At 35.8% G+C, this 17,973-nt stretch overlaps 3 protein-coding genes across 7 annotated transcripts; 1 reads left to right on the top strand and 2 right to left on the bottom strand.

The window, feature by feature from the left end:
* Window positions 1-1,065: 1,065 nt before the first annotated feature.
* LOC116336628 (tektin-2) lies at window positions 1,066-4,535 on the bottom strand. Of its 2 annotated transcripts, XM_031760599.1 has the most exons (5): window positions 4,435-4,535; window positions 3,110-3,434; window positions 2,584-3,015; window positions 2,171-2,393; window positions 1,066-1,865 (listed from the first exon to the last, which is right to left on the bottom strand). In XM_031760599.1, exons 2-5 carry the CDS (start codon window positions 3,322-3,324, stop codon window positions 1,455-1,457), a joined length of 1,281 nt encoding a protein of 426 aa, XP_031616459.1. In that variant the 5' UTR covers window positions 3,325-3,434; window positions 4,435-4,535; the 3' UTR covers window positions 1,066-1,454. The 2 variants fall into 2 exon arrangements, with proteins under 2 accessions (XP_031616459.1, XP_031616458.1); XM_031760598.1 differs by lacking the exon at window positions 4,435-4,535 and having other exon boundaries at window positions 3,110-4,339.
* Window positions 4,536-4,843: 308 nt separating this feature from the next.
* On the bottom strand, window positions 4,844-6,885 carry LOC116336629 (phospholipase A1-like). 4 transcript variants are annotated; one of them, XM_031760601.1, is made up of 7 exons: window positions 6,766-6,885; window positions 6,464-6,611; window positions 6,186-6,340; window positions 5,810-6,031; window positions 5,658-5,705; window positions 5,538-5,552; window positions 4,844-5,392 (listed from the first exon to the last, which is right to left on the bottom strand). In XM_031760601.1, exons 1-7 carry the CDS (start codon window positions 6,821-6,823, stop codon window positions 4,917-4,919), a joined length of 1,122 nt encoding a protein of 373 aa, XP_031616461.1. In that variant the 5' UTR covers window positions 6,824-6,885; the 3' UTR covers window positions 4,844-4,916. The 4 variants fall into 4 exon arrangements, with proteins under 4 accessions (XP_031616461.1, XP_031616463.1, XP_031616460.1 ...); XM_031760603.1 differs by having other exon boundaries at window positions 4,844-5,185; window positions 5,249-5,392; window positions 6,464-6,793; XM_031760604.1 differs by having other exon boundaries at window positions 4,992-5,195; window positions 5,249-5,392; window positions 6,464-6,793.
* A 7,575-nt stretch (window positions 6,886-14,460) lies between these two features.
* Window positions 14,461-17,447, top strand: LOC116336776 (WD repeat-containing protein 78-like). The gene is made up of 5 exons (XM_031760895.1): window positions 14,461-15,411; window positions 15,867-16,083; window positions 16,271-16,418; window positions 16,568-16,771; window positions 16,937-17,447. The coding sequence occupies exons 1-5, from the start codon at window positions 14,461-14,463 to the stop codon at window positions 17,445-17,447; spliced, it is 2,031 nt and encodes a 676-aa protein (XP_031616755.1).
* Window positions 17,448-17,973: the final 526 nt, after the last annotated feature.

The following is a 17,973-nucleotide window of genomic DNA, read 5'->3' on the forward strand; positions in this document are numbered from 1 at the left end:
AGATATTTTTGTTAATTTTGTCGCCACAAAACTGCGAATGTGTATCTGTTTATGTGTGCACTGTGCATAAAACCCAAACACTGTGTATGCCGTAGAACTTAGTCAAAATGTTATAAAATGATGTTATCTTTCACTCTTCGCCTCTCAATTAATCTTATCGCTTCTAATGAACAACTTATTTATTGATTCAATGAACTTAATTTATATTCGCACTGAGAGAAATCAAAAGAATATCAAACACAGAAACAATGTACAACGCAAATGTGTAAATTCATCGTGGAAAAGAAATCAAAGCCACTCAAAAATACCCCCTTATAAATTTAACTTTTCTTCAAAAGCAACGAATGAATAACAAACATAAAACAAAGAATGGGGGAAAAAATAAAAAAGGCGACCATAATGAAAACTTTGCAATGGGAGCGAGAAAAAAATGTGCAGATTTGTAAAGTGAAACGCACGCTAGAAAAACCAACGGACAAAATAAAATTGTATAAATATGAAAAGTCGAATCAAAGCATGCTTTTTTCATCTTTCTCTCTGTTTAGTCATTCGCAATTTTTCATTATACACTTTTACAGCTCTCTCTGTGTATATTCATTTTGTGCACATCATAATTTTTCCAACTGCAACTTGAGCAGCAAAATAAGTCTATTCACACGCACACAACAACAAACCAGCAATAGTATATTCGAAAAAAAATGTTTTGAGGCACGCTTGCACGCGCGCATCATCGCAAGACCCACCAAAATAGATGAACGAACAAACTGAGCGTTTGTTTCATAATTGTTTTTGAAATGCCTTTGAAGGAAAGTTTCACTCAATTTTCAAGCAACGTCAAAGTTCCCTTATTGAAAATTATTCTGGTTATATTAACTGTAAAACGAGCAATAACAACAACGACGATGAAGACGACGATGACGACGACAGAAGCAGATACAGTAGCGGCGTTGGCAGCGGTGATGGCATCCAACACCATCATTCGATCCAGCTAGCTACCATCATTTTTACCAATTTTCAAATTAATTCGATTTTGTTTTGTGCAAATAAATGAAAAACGGTTCGAAATAGTTTTTGATGGTGTGTTTTATTTTAAGCGAAAAATATCTTCAACTTAACAAACTCGCTTGTTCGCTCAATATCTTTCTTTTTTTAGAGCGATTCTTTTATTTTTCGTTTTTAAATTTCTATTTAGCCCCGTGATGGTGATGTTGTTGTGGAAATGTTTTTGAACGATGAGCGCGAAAATTGCCATGGCATGTGATACTTTTGTGGTGGCATGCAGTGAATGCGAACAGTGCAGTTAAAATGTTTAGTTTTCGTATGTGTGTCTGTGTGTGTGTGTGTTTGTGGGGTGTATTTGCCATAAAATTGAAGAAAAAGAAAACAATGTTCAAATAAAACAAAGAGCCACTAATTGGCACTGTAATCAATGGCAGACAACGAAGAAGATGCATTCATGTTTCTTGTTGCAAGTTAGTCAATGTCATTTGGCGATTTTCCGTTGTGATGTCTTCACTGGCATCCATCTTCAATCGTTGTCGTAAATCCAATGCTCGAATATCCGTGTCGAGCGTGTGCTGTTTCTTTTTCAAATCGGCGTCGAGTTGTTTCAAATTCAATTCAAGTTGGTTGTACGATGCTTTCGATATGCTAAGTTTTTCATTGAGTTGATGTTGTGCAAATTGAAGCTGTTTAATTTCATCACATAGACCGTTGTACACGCCATCCATGCATAATTCCATGCCAGGCCGTTGGCATCTATTTTCTAATCGCGTTTCAGCCAACTTTGTTGCTTTTGCATTCGATTCGAGTGCGCTTTCAATTTGTTCAATTTCATTTAACAATATTTTCATTTCATTTTTGTTCTGCTTTTTTTTCGGGTGGTGTATTGTGTGTAAAAAGTCAGTCGCATTTGGATCACACACACACAGAGAGAGACGAACAGCACGTATATGCGCGTGAAAAATGCACAAAATGAAGAAAGACCGAGAGAGAAAAAAAAAAGAAAATGAGGAAAAAAATGGGTTCAGTACACTTTGAAAACAAACCAAATGTACGCAGCAGAAAAACACTGATTCTCGTTCAAATACATATATGAGCTTTATCAAAAATAATGAATTTTTCCAGTGTTTTTTTGCAAAAAAAAAAATCGAAAACATTCTATCTTTACCTTGATAATTTGCCATTCGAATTCATTTCGTGCACGTTGTGTATCGAAAATTCGTTTGCGAAGCGTGTGCTCGGTGAGTTCTTGTTGATTTTCTAATGAATTTTTTGTCTTTTCACGAGCCACAAACAATGACTCTCGCATTCGACATGAACTCTCCATTTCGTTTTCAGCAATATGTTTGATTTGCTTGGTATGCTCTAGCCAACCGTCGTAAGTGCAGCAGCTAATAAAATCAGAAACAAACAGCATTGAGATAGATAAAGATAAAAAAAGGGGCGAAACAAAACAAAACGTTGAAATGTGAAATGTAATGAAATGAGAAACAAAGTGACGGTGACGGGTAAAAGAGGGTGTGTGGTGGTAAAATACAACAAGCAACTACATGGATTAGCACATGGATAATATTTATTCACTTTCTTGGATTACGCATTGGGTCCGTTTTAAAGGTAATATTCGAGCACACTTCGTTAGTAAAACGCTGTTGATTGTCACAATCTCTGGCCTCATTCTTGTGCATTAGTTCCAAGTTTAATTTCATCTTGACTTCATTCAAGCGATTCAATTGTTCCCATGCTCGTTGGCACTGATCAGCTAACATTTTAACACTGCTTTCAACGGTGGCAAGTTCACGTTTTAGTTCAACATTTGCATCGTCTTGTGTTAGTTCACCATGCACACGATGGTCTCGCATCGACAAACACTCGGTGGCCACTGACAATCGTAAGCTCAATGCATCCAAAGTGCTTTCGGTTAAACTTTTTTCCAAACGCAGCAAATTGATTTCCTTAAGCAAATGGTCAAGACATAATCGTATTTCTGCATACCATCGATCCAATTCTTGTACTCTGATAAACATAGAAAACTTTTTTGAGTTGAATGAAAAACATATCAAACAGAACAGAAGACACAGAACAAAAACAAATCGAAATTTAACTTTACCGATTTGCTAGACGAATGGTGTTGTTGGTCGTATTGAAGTGAGCCTGCACTTGATTCTCATCTCGGACACTTCGACTAGTTTGTATCAAATCAAGTGCATTTGTTCGATGAACAGATGCCAAATTGCACAAGTGATTGGTACGTGTACGCCAATCATCAATTCCCAAATGTTGAAGTGGCTTCTCAAATGGTCGATAATAATTACTATTTGACATAATTCACCATGTATATATGCTTTATTTGGTTTATTTCATTTGATAGAAACAAAAAAAACGAATTTAACTTCTTATGGGCAAGACGTCTACTGAATACCGAATATTTTACACTGAAAAAACTACCACCAAATCGAAATAGACATATTCATGAATTATTGATTAAACACAAATACACGGTTCGTATAGAAACGAAACCAACTTCCAACAGGAATCAACTTGTGCATTTCCGCTGTCTTGCTTCTCTACTTTTCTTTGTATGTGTATGGGGTGTGTGTGAGCGAGAGAGAGAGAGATAGAGAGAGAATAAGTGTATTGAAACAAGGCAAAAAACACACTGCACAACGCTCTCGAATTACATTTACATAAAATTGCAAGACTTATGAGCAATTGAAAACGACGAATTGAAGAACCGAAATGCATGCGATTCGATTCGCAAAGCGAAAGGAAAGGGAGAATGAAGAGAGTGAGATAGAATATTTGCTTTTCCCGAAGTCAATCCGCCAACGAGCAATATCAACGAAATCTTGTGATTGTGAACGAGAAATGCTCATCTAGGTCACACACTTACTTAGTAAATATTACTTAGCAATTTGTGAGTGAAGCAAATTTTCAGTGTCACACAAAATGGTGTATCTAACGGAATCAGATGAACATTTTTCGCAAGAATTTTTACCAAGCTTTTTTTTATAACTTTCTTTTTTCATATATTCACCTTCAACAGTCTCTTACTCTTGTGCCATAAGTTCGTCTCGCATTTTTTTCACGCTATCTTTTTACCACTCACAATCTCACAAACTCCCTTGCTATCACAAATTTTTCTTGCATTTGTCTCATACTCTGCACATATCTCTTAAAATACTTTCACTATACGACATAAGTTGTATAAAGATCATTGCATTCTCTCGCTTTTATGCCATTCCTTTGGCAACTTCATTCAGCAATGTGATCCAAAATTGTGAGCAAGATGAGACGAGATAAAAAAAAGCAAAAAAAAAAGAATAAGAAAACACACGAATAGTACATACATACACAGAAAAAAAACGGAAACTGTGTAGAAACTCTTTTGATAGGAACATTAAAATCTTCGATTGAAAATCGTGTGTGTGGAACCTTTTACATTTCACATTTCTTCACTTCCTTACACTCATTTTCCCTCTTTCCCTTTATCTTTTTTCGTGTGTTTTAAGCTCTATAGCCATTGAATGGCATTTCTTTTACGTTCACATTTCGAAATGTTATAAACAAGGATATTCCATCAAAAGGACGGAGAAGCTTGAATTGCTTTAGTTCTTTATTTTGTTGAAAGTTTTTTTTTGTTATTCATTCAGTTTTGAGCTAAAAATTGTATAAAATAGGAGAAACGACAGATTAACAAAAACAATATAACACAACTGTGTGGCATATGCCAAAAACTTATCGCCTAATGAATCGAATATTTTTTCAGCTTTCCAAACAATCGAAATTGATTATTGAAACCGAAAAAAAAAGAACAGAAAGAGAGAGCAAACAAGGTCGTTCGTTGTTGTTTTTTTGTTCATGGTTTTTTTTTCTTTTGTTTGTGTATATAAATCTAAAGGTGGGTGAGCATTGTATTATTCTTCTTTTTGGTTGAGTGAGTATGGTGACGACGATTTGGTTTTTATGAAAAATCGGCCAGGTATTCGAGCACTATGAATTCCAAGGCGATCCGTAACGTCTGTGCATGACTGTCGCAAGAATGTTCGCTTTAAAAATAATTTAAACGAACCGCTGCATTTTTCGGCAATAAATTTATTGGATGGATCAAGTGATTCTTCGAAGAATTCGTGCGCTAACGAATGACTGCAGAGCACAGAAAAACAGCCGGGTTGGATGTAGCCACCTAAAAACGACTTCAATTTAGCTAAGTTTAAGTAAGCATGAATGCAGTAGAGTATGTAGCCACCATTCATTATGAAATTCGCGTGCCCGCAATCTTTCATTGTGCCTAGAGTGCCACGAGACGTGAGTACACATTGGACATACTGAGCATCAGATGGGTCAAGTCGCGTCGATTTTCCCAAATCAAATGGCCATGTAAAACCCGGTCCTACAAATTGGTGTGAAAGAAAAGTGAGAGATGGAGAGAGAGAGAGAAAAAAAATAACGAAAATGGAACACACACATTTACTTTGCACCAGTTTAAATTTATACTTATTAACATAAGAATTCAAATGAAAATCGGCCATACTAACCGGCTGGATCCAAGCCTAAGTGTTGGTAAGAAGTGCGAAGAAAAAAAAATTCAAATAAAATCGCTTTGCACCAGTTTCAAAGATATTAGCATAAAAATGTAAATGAACATCGGACTATACCATAAATCGAATCGATGTCCCCTTGAAATTTCTCCCCAATGTAACCGGCTAGAATAGAAATTGAAGCAATTTTCTATTTAATTATTGTATTGAAGTCGAAACCAATTTGTGCTTAAAATTCATGTGTTTTTTTTTTTGTTTTAAATTCAGACCAATTTGAGCTCCCAAACTATGGCCGGCAATCGAAACTTGTGTAATTTCCATTTCGTTGTCGATCAAAAATTGCATAAAATACTCAAGGGCATCGGTGACCATTTTAGTATGTCGCATTGCTGCTATCGAATAATCATAGTTTGCAAGTCGGCTCCAATCCACAGCACATACATTACAATCGGCAAATTTGGCCCAACTCTGAGCTGTCGACCGCATCCAGCCTAATGTATACATGTACAATGTACACCAATCAGAATGCTTAAATTTCATCTTTTCTTTTTTTATTCATTTCAGTTTCATTTTTGATTCCATTTCAGTTATGATTTGAGAGTGAAAGAGAGATAGAGAGAGAATGAACCAATGAATGTTCAATACCATTTTTCGGACGAACATCGGGTGGAAGATAAATGTTGCCTCCATTCAATCCGCCCATCCAGCCGTGAATCAGAAAATTGACGGGTTTTGTAAAATCGATTTTTGACTTGATATCTGGATCGTTGAGAAAAGTTTGCTTCAAATCAGTCTGCTTACTTCCATTCGATTGCATTTTATAGCGATACATACATGAGATATATAAATACATTATTTATTAAAATGGTGTCGAAAAAAAAGAAACTATTGGGAAAAATATCAGGCAACATTGGAAAACTTACGGTTTTAGGCACCAAAATGTAACATCTTGATCGATCGGAGGATAGCTTTGTCCCAGTGAAAATGTGTAAACAGCCGTTAGTTGAATTCCAGCCATAATAACAGCAATAAAATGATCAATGCTATCGATCACATCCGTCGATGCAAACACTTTTTTGTTGTTTTTGTTGTTGTTGGTTCGGTTAGGTGAATTGAAATTCATTGTAAATACGTTATTTATATATGTCATTTGCGAAAAATTTCCAACGAGAGAAATGACTCTTTGCAATAAAATTTAAAATGCATGTCATTTTTGTATATTTACCACTTGCTGCTAGCAAAGTCAATAAAAAATGCACCATTCGCATGCCAAACATCACCATTTTTTCGACACAAGTAAACAAAATCGAAAATATAAACTAAAATAAAATGACGTTGAATGAACCACCACGAACATTTTTCAAATAAAAGCTTCCAAATAAAACGATTATGTATTCAGAGCAATTTTTTTTATAAATGCCAACAAAATATGAGAAAGAGAAATATATACACCGATATATTGTACAAATGTTAATGTTTTATTGAAATTGTTGTCGCGTTTGTACATATTTTTGGTTGATGGATTTTGAATGAAATGGAATTTAAAAAAAGTACACATACATTCGTACATTCGTACATTCGTTCAATGAAATTGATTAGCATGAGAAACAATACGATATGGTGTGAAACATCTGGTAAACGACCTTATTGACTTCAAATGTCGTCGATCGTAATTCAACAAAACCACATTTTGTAAATACATATTGAAATCAAGTAAAGTGGTACCTTAGTAGCAAACAACAACGATGACGACGGCGGCGGCGAAAATTTCAAAATTGAAACAAAGTATGTTTACACCTTTAAAATTATGTTTAAATTGTTTCCATTTTGTATGTGCGTGTGTCGTATATTTTATTGAGTGTATGTGCGCGTTCGCTATTGCTATGTGCGCGTCCGCACTCCCGTCATTGTACTAATCTACATTTTTGGTGCGGAGTAATTAAAAATCGATTCAATTCATCTTAATTGTCGTTATAAATCTGTTATTAAATGAGAAAGTATCTAAATGAGTTTTCAGGCAAATAACTTACCTAATAACAACGCAATATGTTTACATTCAATAAAATATTGAAATAGCCTCGATATATTTCAATGCTTGTATAGAGAGAGAGAGCGTGAGTTTAATCGGTTGTTTAAGTTTTTGCTCATTAACGGCGTTTATTTTATCTCTCGCGCTCTTTTTATCTCTCTCTCACTCTCTATCTTCTCGCCCCCCCCCTACAGTCTCCCACGCTATTTTAGTTCATCGTTCGCTACAAAATGGCGATGCAGATATGAATGCAGATAAATTGTACATTCATTTTTTGGGGATACATGTGCGCGACCGGGCATCATACACCCCTGCCAATGCCGTTGCATTCACCAATCATGCCCACGTGATACACGTTTAGATTCGATGATGCGACATCATGTGATTGCTAATAAACAGTAAAATTATCTATTATGAGTGCAAATCCCATATAATTACTCTTAATATTTGTCCAATTAAATACGGATCAATATTGATTGCCAATGAAAATGCTAATTTTCGTAATCATACTGTTAATTTGGTGTGAACGCGCATAACTTTAGCAGCTCAATCGACATTTTGACTTATACTCTTGATCACATACACCGCACTTCCGTCGTCAGAACCCACATCGTAAATTGGCGCTAGTGCTGATGCTGACGTTTTGGGTACATGAGTATTTGAATTTTAATTGGATACATTACATTTCGTTTATGTGAAATTAAATAAAACGTAAGGCTCCCTCCCCTCCTCCCAAACACACGCGCACACACCATAACGCCCAGTTAAATAAAGTATCAACAGCATCAACAGCGGCGAGAATAAGCGAACCAAAACGAGTGCTATTTTAAAATGCAAATCCTATATCCTCTTAAACTCTTTTTCGGAAATGCGAATGGAATGTTTTTCTTTTGTCATTGCTGCTGCTGCTGCTGGCGCTATCGCTTTTACAAAACATTTTTCAAAATGTCGATTGTAACCGGATGAAAAATGGTTAGGTATAAGGAATGCGGTAAATTTTTGGTGTTATTGCTTGCATGCCTCAATTAATTTTATACAATTGTCATTGAACAATAATAATCTATTAATCGGGCTGAAAATTTTATTTATGTCAATCCCTTTTGGATACAAAGCTGACATGAATACACCATGCAATAGAAGCAGAAGCAGAAGCAGCAGCACCAACACCATCAAGGGTAACAATGACAACAGCTTCACGAACAATAGCATTTTCAGTTTTGGGCATTTTTAAGTTGATGCTTGTATGTTCGGTTTCTCTCCCTCTCCTTATTCATTGTTTTCAAATGCATTAAGTCTTACCACTGTGAAACGATAAATCCAGCTATTATTTACCACAATCTTCGCATTTGCCGTATTTTACCGTCTGCAGTCGCTTGACCAAACCCAAAAATGGTTATTTCTACATTTGTTCATAATTATTATTGTTGCAATTTTCTCATTCATACACAATGCACAGGCACATACACACATACTTAATGATACATGTAGCTATAGAAAGATATAGATACGCGCAATTTTAGTGTGCTCAATGTATTTTAGAATGAATATGCTTTTATCGTCGTTTGTATTGTCAATTGCATATTTTGTATGTGCAAAATGAGCGATTCACACAAAGTATTTTCATAATGTGAGTTTACGTCATTGTTAATCTGTTAAAATTTCTCAAATGACGATGACGATGATGACGACGACAACGACGACGTTAGCATGCATTGCAGACGACCAATACCGCACAAACACCGCCACTCACACCATGTGATGTTATTTCTCTCTGTTGATGGCCGAAGTAGTGGAGTGGTATGAGATTGGGCATAAACTAACTCGAGAAATTGAAAAAGAAACAACAAAATGAATAGACAAATGCGAGCAACAATGAGAACCATAATAATAATAACAATAATAACAACAATAATATTTGAAAAGGAAGAGGAAAAAAAAGCATAGACAACACGAAATGGGACGACAACGACCGACAAGAAGATATGGCTCAAGACAGATATAGAAAAGCGCCAAGTCGACGAACGAAACATTTACAGGACATACACATATAATGTACATTGAAAGAGACAGACGAGATTTTCTATCTCATTTGCTCGTTTGAATGCACTGTGTGCGTTTCTCGCATCCTTTCTCGCTCTTTTAACACACAAAATACTTACATTTAAATGATAAAATGGAATTGAAAATAATTTCGAAGCAGTTAAAACGAAAAGTTAGTCTTACGAATAAAATTTAAAGCAATTTTAATGGCTACACAACGTTTCCGTCATTAAAACTTTGTGTGTGCGCCTATGGGTGTATGAGTGTATGTATGTGTGGAGGCGATCAGAAGGGAGCGGTAAAAAGGTAGCGAAAATGTTTTGTTTCGCTGTGAAAATGTACATTTAGTCGGCAACCATACACATTGAATGCCGGAAAAATTTGCCCATCTTCATTTTTACTTAGTGCGATGAAAATGGGAGAATGAGCAAGCCAGCAGCAGCTTGTGTTGCATCCACAAAAATGATGATAGCGAAAAACGATAATACACGCACACAACACCAATGAATAAATGAACGAACCAACGAAAAATTATGATTGAAATAGTGGAGGATCCACGAGAGGAGCAAGCAAAAATAAAAAAAAAAGAAACAAGAATATTTAAGCCGACTTAAAATTGAATGCAAACACATTTTGAGAGTCACAAAATTGTTACAAAATAAATATAGCAACGGCGTTCATATTTTCGAATCGTCCATTTCCAATGAAAGGACAGAAAGGCATGGCATATCGCAACAACATAACAAAATGTCTTTATTTATATTATAATGTATTTTCACCAGCAAAAGTCCAACATTTACCAATGAGAGATTATTTAAATCGGTTGAATTGTGTTTTGGTCATTTTCCCTATCAGCTTCCTACTTCTCTCATATTCTCTTTGACACTTTTTCGTTTGTAAGACTAACTTTCAAGCAGAATATTGTCAAAGTTTGTATACTTAGTTATGCGTCGAATGGTTGAAATGAATAAAGTTGATGCACGGTCGCTGCGCTAAAAAACATACGCGCACACACCGAGAGAGACAGAGAGAATTTATTTGTCGAAGTGATGAAATTCTCATTTATTGATTTTATGCCAACAAAAACAGAGAAACATTATTATTATTATTATATATGAATGACCCATGAATAATGTTTGTTTTGCTAAGGGTTTTTGAGTGTTTTTCTTATTGAATTTACGTAAACATTGACTGACCCATTCCCATGCGCACCCAATTAGTTTTGAATACTTTATACACACAACATATATATACACACACATACATTTGTATAGATAGCATAGACAATCGGTTTATGACTACGGCATTATATTAATTGATGAAGTAAAGTAACTAATTTACCACATTTGGGTGTAGTTATTGCAAGACAATGCTGATATTTTTGATATATGTACTACGGAAAAAGCAACGGGTGGGTGGTGGTGGTGCTGGGCATAACAATGTGAACAAAGAAGATCAAATGCATATATTATACCGATGGGACTGCACCACAGCAACCGATAATTGTCAATTTGATGACTGATTTCATTATTTCAGGCAATTAAGAAGTTACTTTCGGTAAAAATCAAGTGATGCCCAATTCTTGGAACAATGCCTACCAGAAACATAACCGACTTTCCAACAATGAATAGCCATGCAAAACTTTTTCTTCACCCATACTCCGTTCCATCAATTTTCGGTTCCTATGGTCCGCGTGTGAATATGTGTATTTTCATCTGTGTCCAACCGGTCATATACTCATTCAGGCTGAGGCAATAAAATCAATGCCACATGTACTACACACAATACTCACGCATACATTTTTGGTCAATGTCTATTATTCAGATCGGTCTGGTTGTCGATGGTAACTGGAAAAAAGATGAAAAAAACATTAACTTTGATTGTTTGTGTTGTGCTTATTGACAGCCATTCAGCGTGCAAAAGTCGCTTATTGCTCTCCAGAGGCCCGAAAATTGTCGACGGGGTTATATTTGAAAAAAAAAAAAGTTATAAAAAAGAAGAAAGCGAATTTATATTGACTATTGTGTGAGTTAGGTGTGGGCCTCAAATTTTTGCATTTATACGCAGCCTTTGAATGAATAAAAAAAAAGATTGTGTGGAAAGTATGAGCCGTTATCAATCTTGTTTCGAGAGTGAGCTTTCAACAGAAGACTGATTTTGTTGCTTTTGAAATTTGGTGATGCCCAACGAATGTGTACATGTTTATATATAAACTTCGGCACTTATTAGATAAGTCAAACTAGGCAACATACACACACAAACAGACACGGTACGATCATTTGAGAATACGAAAAATTGTATAAAATCGTCGTGGTACACTTGAACAAAAATATTTATTGACAACAGCACTTGGACGAAATAAATTAAAGCAAAGAAATGAAGTGTACGGGAGAATGAATGGGAGAAAAGTTTTTTTTCTCTTTCGTTTCATTGGCGCTGAGTTAATTGGCCATCAGATTAGAACATCAATGTTGGAACAATGCAACAGCAATCAGAGTCAAGCATGAAAAAACCGAGAATGAGACAAACGAAATAGAAATAAAAAAAGGCGCAAAAATACATACTCTCTCACTCTCTTGCACACACACACACATACAGGGAATAGAAAGAAGTAACCATTTAAAAAGGGATGTTCATTTGTTCAATATTCTTGGCAAGTTTTGTGCTTGTTCTTCTTGTTCGGTATGATTTTTTTTCTCGGCTTTGTCATCTCTTCCTCTCTCTCTGTCGCTCTTTCTCTCGTTTGCTTGTTCATTTCGAAATATCGAGTCGAAATTTTTGTGTTCGAATTGCTCAAGTTTTCAACATTATTTCTAACTGCTGTAATTTTAAAACGTGCGCACATGCACACACAATTTCGAAGTTCGAAACTTTTGACAACAAATACAATACTATGTAATGGCTGTAGCTCGCGTGCTTATGGAATTGACTAAAGTCATTAATTCCTGTCTACAGTGTCTTCTGCAACGTAAGCCAGAGCTTTTTGCCGTACACAAAATATACATATAAACATATAATATACATGACTCTGTTCATGTTTGTGTGTTTCATGGAACGAGATATGCTTAATCTATTCTAATACAAAATATAATATAGTCCATATAGTATACAAATCTCGTTTTACATAATAATAATGGATTATGATACGATCCGATATTTGACAATCAACCTTTTAAACGTGATGATTGTAAATAAAATTGTGTCTTTAATAAAGCCGATGCCGACCAATTTCACTCTTTTTGCATTATGCTCGGATCAAATCATCCGTTTTGGCCTCAATTTGCTTTCAACGTACGCTTTAACCATTTTCACATACATTTTGTGGAAATGAAAACGTGCGTTATATGGATATACGTTGTGTGTTTGGACTTTCAGTTAGAGCAACGTCTGTTTAATTAAGTGTATGCACGAATTGAGCGAAAGGCAGAGTATGCACTAGCGGCCCATTTAACTGTATCAATATCGAAATGAAAGAGAACGAACGAATTCGTGTGGTGTCAAAATTAATGTGATGACACTCTTTTACTTATATTACATTTACCACCGAAATTGATCTAGATGAGACAAGTGACACAAAACACATACACATTATGGGTATGCAACCAAAATTCAAAGTCAAAGTTTAAAAAAAAAGAGGAGAAAAGAAAAACTAACGCATTTTGCTTGGGCATTTTTGAAAAAATTTCGGTCGTGACATGATCTCTTTCGTATCGGTTCGTCGAAGCAAAAGACGGACCCCGTTCGCATAATAAGAGCTTAATTCTCATAATGAAAGAAGTGTCATCTTAATGCCATTAGTAAATATATACATATATATAGATTGTGTATATTAATGCCAGGATCCCAAATGTCAACGCAACACAAGAGGGTTTCATTTCGAAACGTACATGCAAAACTTCTAATTTCTTATATTGCCCAGAAATGGCGCAATTTGTTTGCGTTGCTATTACTGTTGTTGTTGTTGTTTGATCGATAAATTTAGTTCAAACAAATTATTTGTTTGAACTAAAAAAAACCTACGGACTGTTTTAGATTGGCTTCAGTTTCTTCAGTTCGGGTTCATTGGTGTTGGTGAACGCCTTTTGGCTTCCCTTCATTTCACTCTCTCTCCCTGTGTGTGTGTCTGTCTCTGCCTTTCTGTTGTGCTGATAACGACCTTTGTCGAGCAACAATTTTGTGTCGCAAAATAACGCGGCCACTTTTCAACTTCCATTTCTCATACATCTCAACAATGTTTCGTATGTATTGCAACAGTCATTCGAAACTAGTGTGACCGATGCGTGTGAAAACAAGAAAGAGAGAGAAAAAAAAGATTTTATAAAATTGTGGTGTACATACGGTTGGTCGACGACGACGACGACGGTGAAGGACGAACGACGACGACGATAACATCACACATACACATTTTTCATCCGATAATTCAAATTAAAAACTTTTCAAAGCCCATCGCTTGACGCCAAAAGAAGATAAACATAATTATGGCAGATTTAATTTCTGAGGTAACATTAATTAATGTAAGGACTGACATAGAGACGACCGAGGGGAAGAGCAAGCGGTAAATATGGGGGCGGTCGAACGAAGATAACCATAAATATTAATTTGATCGACGCGCTCGGTAGCTCGGCAAAATTTAAATAACAAAAACACCACATGCATAAACCCCATACATTTATATACATCATACAGACTAAACACCATACACGAACACATGACATGGTTCGGTTCGGTTGAATGTGAATAGCGAAACTTGTCACCGAATCATAGAAATGAGATTGACTTTTGTACTTTTTTCTTCTCTTATTTTTTGGATCGTTTTCAAATGCTACAATGTTTTTATATATATATGTGTGTATGTCTATCTCATTTCATTTGGAGCAGCAGACGTTAGACGAGACCTCACAATCACTGGATAACAATGTAAATGCAACAGAAACAAGCCAAAGTGAAGCAAATAAAGCGTCAGTACAGCCGCCGCCATCGAATGAATTGGAAAATGTAAACATTTTTGAGCAGCTACCATCGCAACCTGCACCAACGCCTACACCATTGGCGAGTGCATCGCTTTTCATGAAAATTAGATTGAGAGAGTCTGATGACTTACTATTGTTCGAAAACAATAGTTATACGATGCTTCGCGACACAACAACACCAACATCAACAGTGGCTGCATCAGAAAGCGTCAATAATGCACAAGAGAATGCCGATGACAAACGGGACGCTCAACTCATGTTGATGGACAAAGAAAAACACCGAAAAACAAACAACGTGGAAACACAAACAGTTGATGCACACTATAAAACACGTGCCATCAACACAAATCACATTGAAAAATCAATGGCCGGAACATTTGTATCGAATTACGATATGCATGATACGTATACGAATTTAGAGCATACAACCGAATGCATTCAAATCGACTATGACGATCGACACGAGCAATTAGATATAACCACATATACTAGAGATGGCTGCGACGATTTAAGTCAAGAGCTCGAAACGAGCAAATCATTTCAATTGTCATCAATGATATTGCAACGAGTTTTAGCTGGTAATATATATCATGAGTATCAGCGACGATTTCGAAATATGCACACACCAACATCATTGGAACCAGTTGTGAATTATTTGTATCGCTTGCAATTCCTCTATCGTTACAAATATCATGAAACATCTGGCAACGCTGTATCGTGCATGTCATGGTGCCCGAGAAACACCGACATTCTAGCTATTGGATACGGTGTATTCAAATTTTCACCATGTAAAGAACGTGAACGCAGTGCTGTTTGTTTATGGAATATTAAAGTATGGAAACCGTTATTTTTCGTATTTGTTGTTATTGTTAATGGTGTTTGTCGTTTGAAAAACGAACACACGCACCAACCATTTTCAATGTTTTAATAAATTTTTTGGGTTTTGTCAAACTTTCAATTGGATGCCACAGTATTTTCAGTAAATACAATAATCTATTGGATAAATAGTGCAAAGCATTGGCTAAATTATGCCCAAATATACTCATAAATGGCATTTTATCGTACCAACAAAACACAACTGCTTCAATCATATCGTACGTTGTATCATTTAAAAATTCAAATAAAATATCAGAGAAATTATTGCGAGCATGAACAAACCAAACCGGCATATTGTATGATTGTGCATCGAATACTGAAAATGATGTGGTGACAAATCATTGGTGGTAGAGATGACATGGTAAAATGTTTTGTGCTAATATATTTTCATTTTGTGAACTTTTAACATAGAATCCAGTGAATCCGGAACGATGTTTCAAGTATACCGTACCCGTTACAGCCGTTTCATTCTCGCATGAAAATTCACAGTTGTTGGCGATCGGTTTTTATGATGGTAGCATTCGTATCATTGATATAACAATGAATGATGCATCCAATTTGGTGGCGATTAGTGAACGAAAAACGTCACCACCGATCGAACCAGTTTGGCAAATGAAATGGATCAAATGTAAGTGGCAATAAGGCACAACCGAACCAATGAACGTTTGAGCGACCGTACAAGAGATAGTAAATTTCAAACAGATGTTTTGCATAAAATAGCGTTAACCAAAGCATCCCAAGACCGTGATATTTCCCTTTACATCCATTCTGAATGAGTTTGTTTGTTTTTATTGTTTTCTATTGTTATTTTGCAGTTCGAAACTCTGACGAAGAACTTCTGACCATTTCACAAGATGGTTTTGTCATGTTGTACACATTAACGAGCAATACATCCCTGATTGGATCTCGTCAAATGCAGATTTTCTTAAATGAAACCAAAACTATTCACATCCCAGCCAATAGGTATGCACACGTATATTTTTCTATCCACTGTATTCACACCATAATCCATTCACTTCTATCTACTGCATATTTATTTCTTGAGAAACATTTACTGCATTATCGGGCCAATTGTTTTTGTGGTTTATTGTTGTTATATACTATATCTTTAGATTTGCACCGTTGCTAACTATTGAGATGCATCCAATTAAATCGAATGTGTATTTTGTTGGAACGGGTGAGGGTATCATTCATGAATGTTCCATCTATGATTCGTTTCAACATAAAAGCTTCAAGCATGTTCATAAACATGGCATTTATTCAATGGAATTTTCACCATGGAGCCCGAAAATTTTTTTAACCTGTGGATTTGATTGGTTCGTATCGTGTGATGATGATGATGATGATAATGTTATTATTGCAATTATTTTTTTGTTTTTCTTCATCCATTTAATATTTTCACGGAAAATTGCAAAACATGTGCGACGCAATTTAATCGTTGTATGTGTTGATTGCATGTTGATGTTTTCATTTTCGTACAGGTATGTTCGTATCTGGATTGAAGATATTGAAGAGCCAATTATTGAATTACGAAGCGGCTTCGAGCCCATCAAATGTGCATCATGGTCACCGGCAAATTCAACGATAATTGCTTGTACAACCGCATCTTCGCTAAATATTTGGGATATAAAAACAAATTGTCTTTTACCGGCGGCAATACATCGCCTCAATCAATGTTTTGGTGACACAAATAGCAACAACAATACCACCACCACAACAGCCTTTACTACCGCCAATGCTAGCAACAACAGTAGCAGCAACATCAATAGCACAAACACCGGATCTGAATTGACGATTTGCTATTTTACGAACTGTGGCCAATCTATTGTGGTGGGTACCGATGATGGGACAGCGTTTGTATTTGCACTTGAAGACATGCCATTTTCACCACATCTTCAATATGATGCATTAGAAGAAGCTATTATACGAAGTTTAGTATCGAAACCGGAACTTAAGCGTAAAATAAAACAATTAGGTTTTTTAGGCTATTAACCGTTTTCGGATTTTATGTTAGTTGCTTTTGTGTTAAACAGTTTAGATGTATACTCTGTCTATGTGTGTGTGTATTTTATTTTGCGTGCCAGTCGGATTGGGTTGGGTTAGTCAAAGACAATTTAAATCATTTTTGTTGACTGTCACTCATCATTTTCATTTTGATGCGCTGTGACAAGCGTAAATGTCACAAACACTTTTCACTCTTGCTGCCGATCTATCTATTTGAATAGACATCATTTCGATTCTGTTTTCTTTGGCATTGTCATTCCTTTGTATTGTGATTCAAATTCAGATGACGATGATGATGCTTTTGCTATTGCTGTTGTACGGTTGCTGCTGCTCTGATATATTCTCGCATAACTTTCAGCACAAACATATTATATTTTATTTTATCTACGATAGTATACATGATTTTCTGTTGTCGGTCCCCTCGAAAATAGGAAATTTTATGTAAATGGTAGCGCGCAAATAATTTATAATTTTCTTTTACGATGTGAACGACACAATGCGTGGCCCAACTACG

This window comes from Contarinia nasturtii, unplaced genomic scaffold (genome assembly GCF_009176525.2).
Source record: "Contarinia nasturtii isolate CC-2019 unplaced genomic scaffold, AAFC_CNas_1.1 Cnas_scaffold_187, whole genome shotgun sequence".
Lineage (NCBI taxonomy): Eukaryota > Metazoa > Arthropoda > Insecta > Diptera > Cecidomyiidae > Contarinia > Contarinia nasturtii.

Excerpts from the sequence above, each read along its gene's own strand:
- LOC116336628 (XM_031760599.1), bottom strand. The coding sequence starts at position 3,324 with ATGTCAAATAGTAATTATTATCGACCATTTGAGAAGCCACTTCAACAT. Across the intron at positions 2,394-2,583 it reads CCAATGCGTAATCCAAGAAA|CTGCTGCACTTACGACGGTT; the intron begins GTGAATAAATAT and ends TGATTTTATTAG. Across the intron at positions 1,866-2,170 it reads TCGAATGGCAAATTATCAAG|AACAAAAATGAAATGAAAAT; the intron begins GTAAAGATAGAA and ends AAAAAAAAGCAG.
- LOC116336629 (XM_031760600.1), bottom strand. The coding sequence starts at position 6,690 with ATGACATATATAAATAACGTATTTACAATGAATTTCAATTCACCTAAC. Across the intron at positions 6,032-6,185 it reads CGATGTTCGTCCGAAAAATG|GCTGGATGCGGTCGACAGCT; the intron begins GTATTGAACATT and ends TGTATACATTAG. Across the intron at positions 5,706-5,809 it reads TAGTTTGGGAGCTCAAATTG|CCGGTTACATTGGGGAGAAA; the intron begins GTCTGAATTTAA and ends TTTCTATTCTAG.
- LOC116336776 (XM_031760895.1), top strand. The coding sequence starts at position 14,461 with ATGTCTATCTCATTTCATTTGGAGCAGCAGACGTTAGACGAGACCTCA. Across the intron at positions 15,412-15,866 it reads TTTGTTTATGGAATATTAAA|AATCCAGTGAATCCGGAACG; the intron begins GTATGGAAACCG and ends CTTTTAACATAG. Across the intron at positions 16,084-16,270 it reads GCAAATGAAATGGATCAAAT|TTCGAAACTCTGACGAAGAA; the intron begins GTAAGTGGCAAT and ends GTTATTTTGCAG.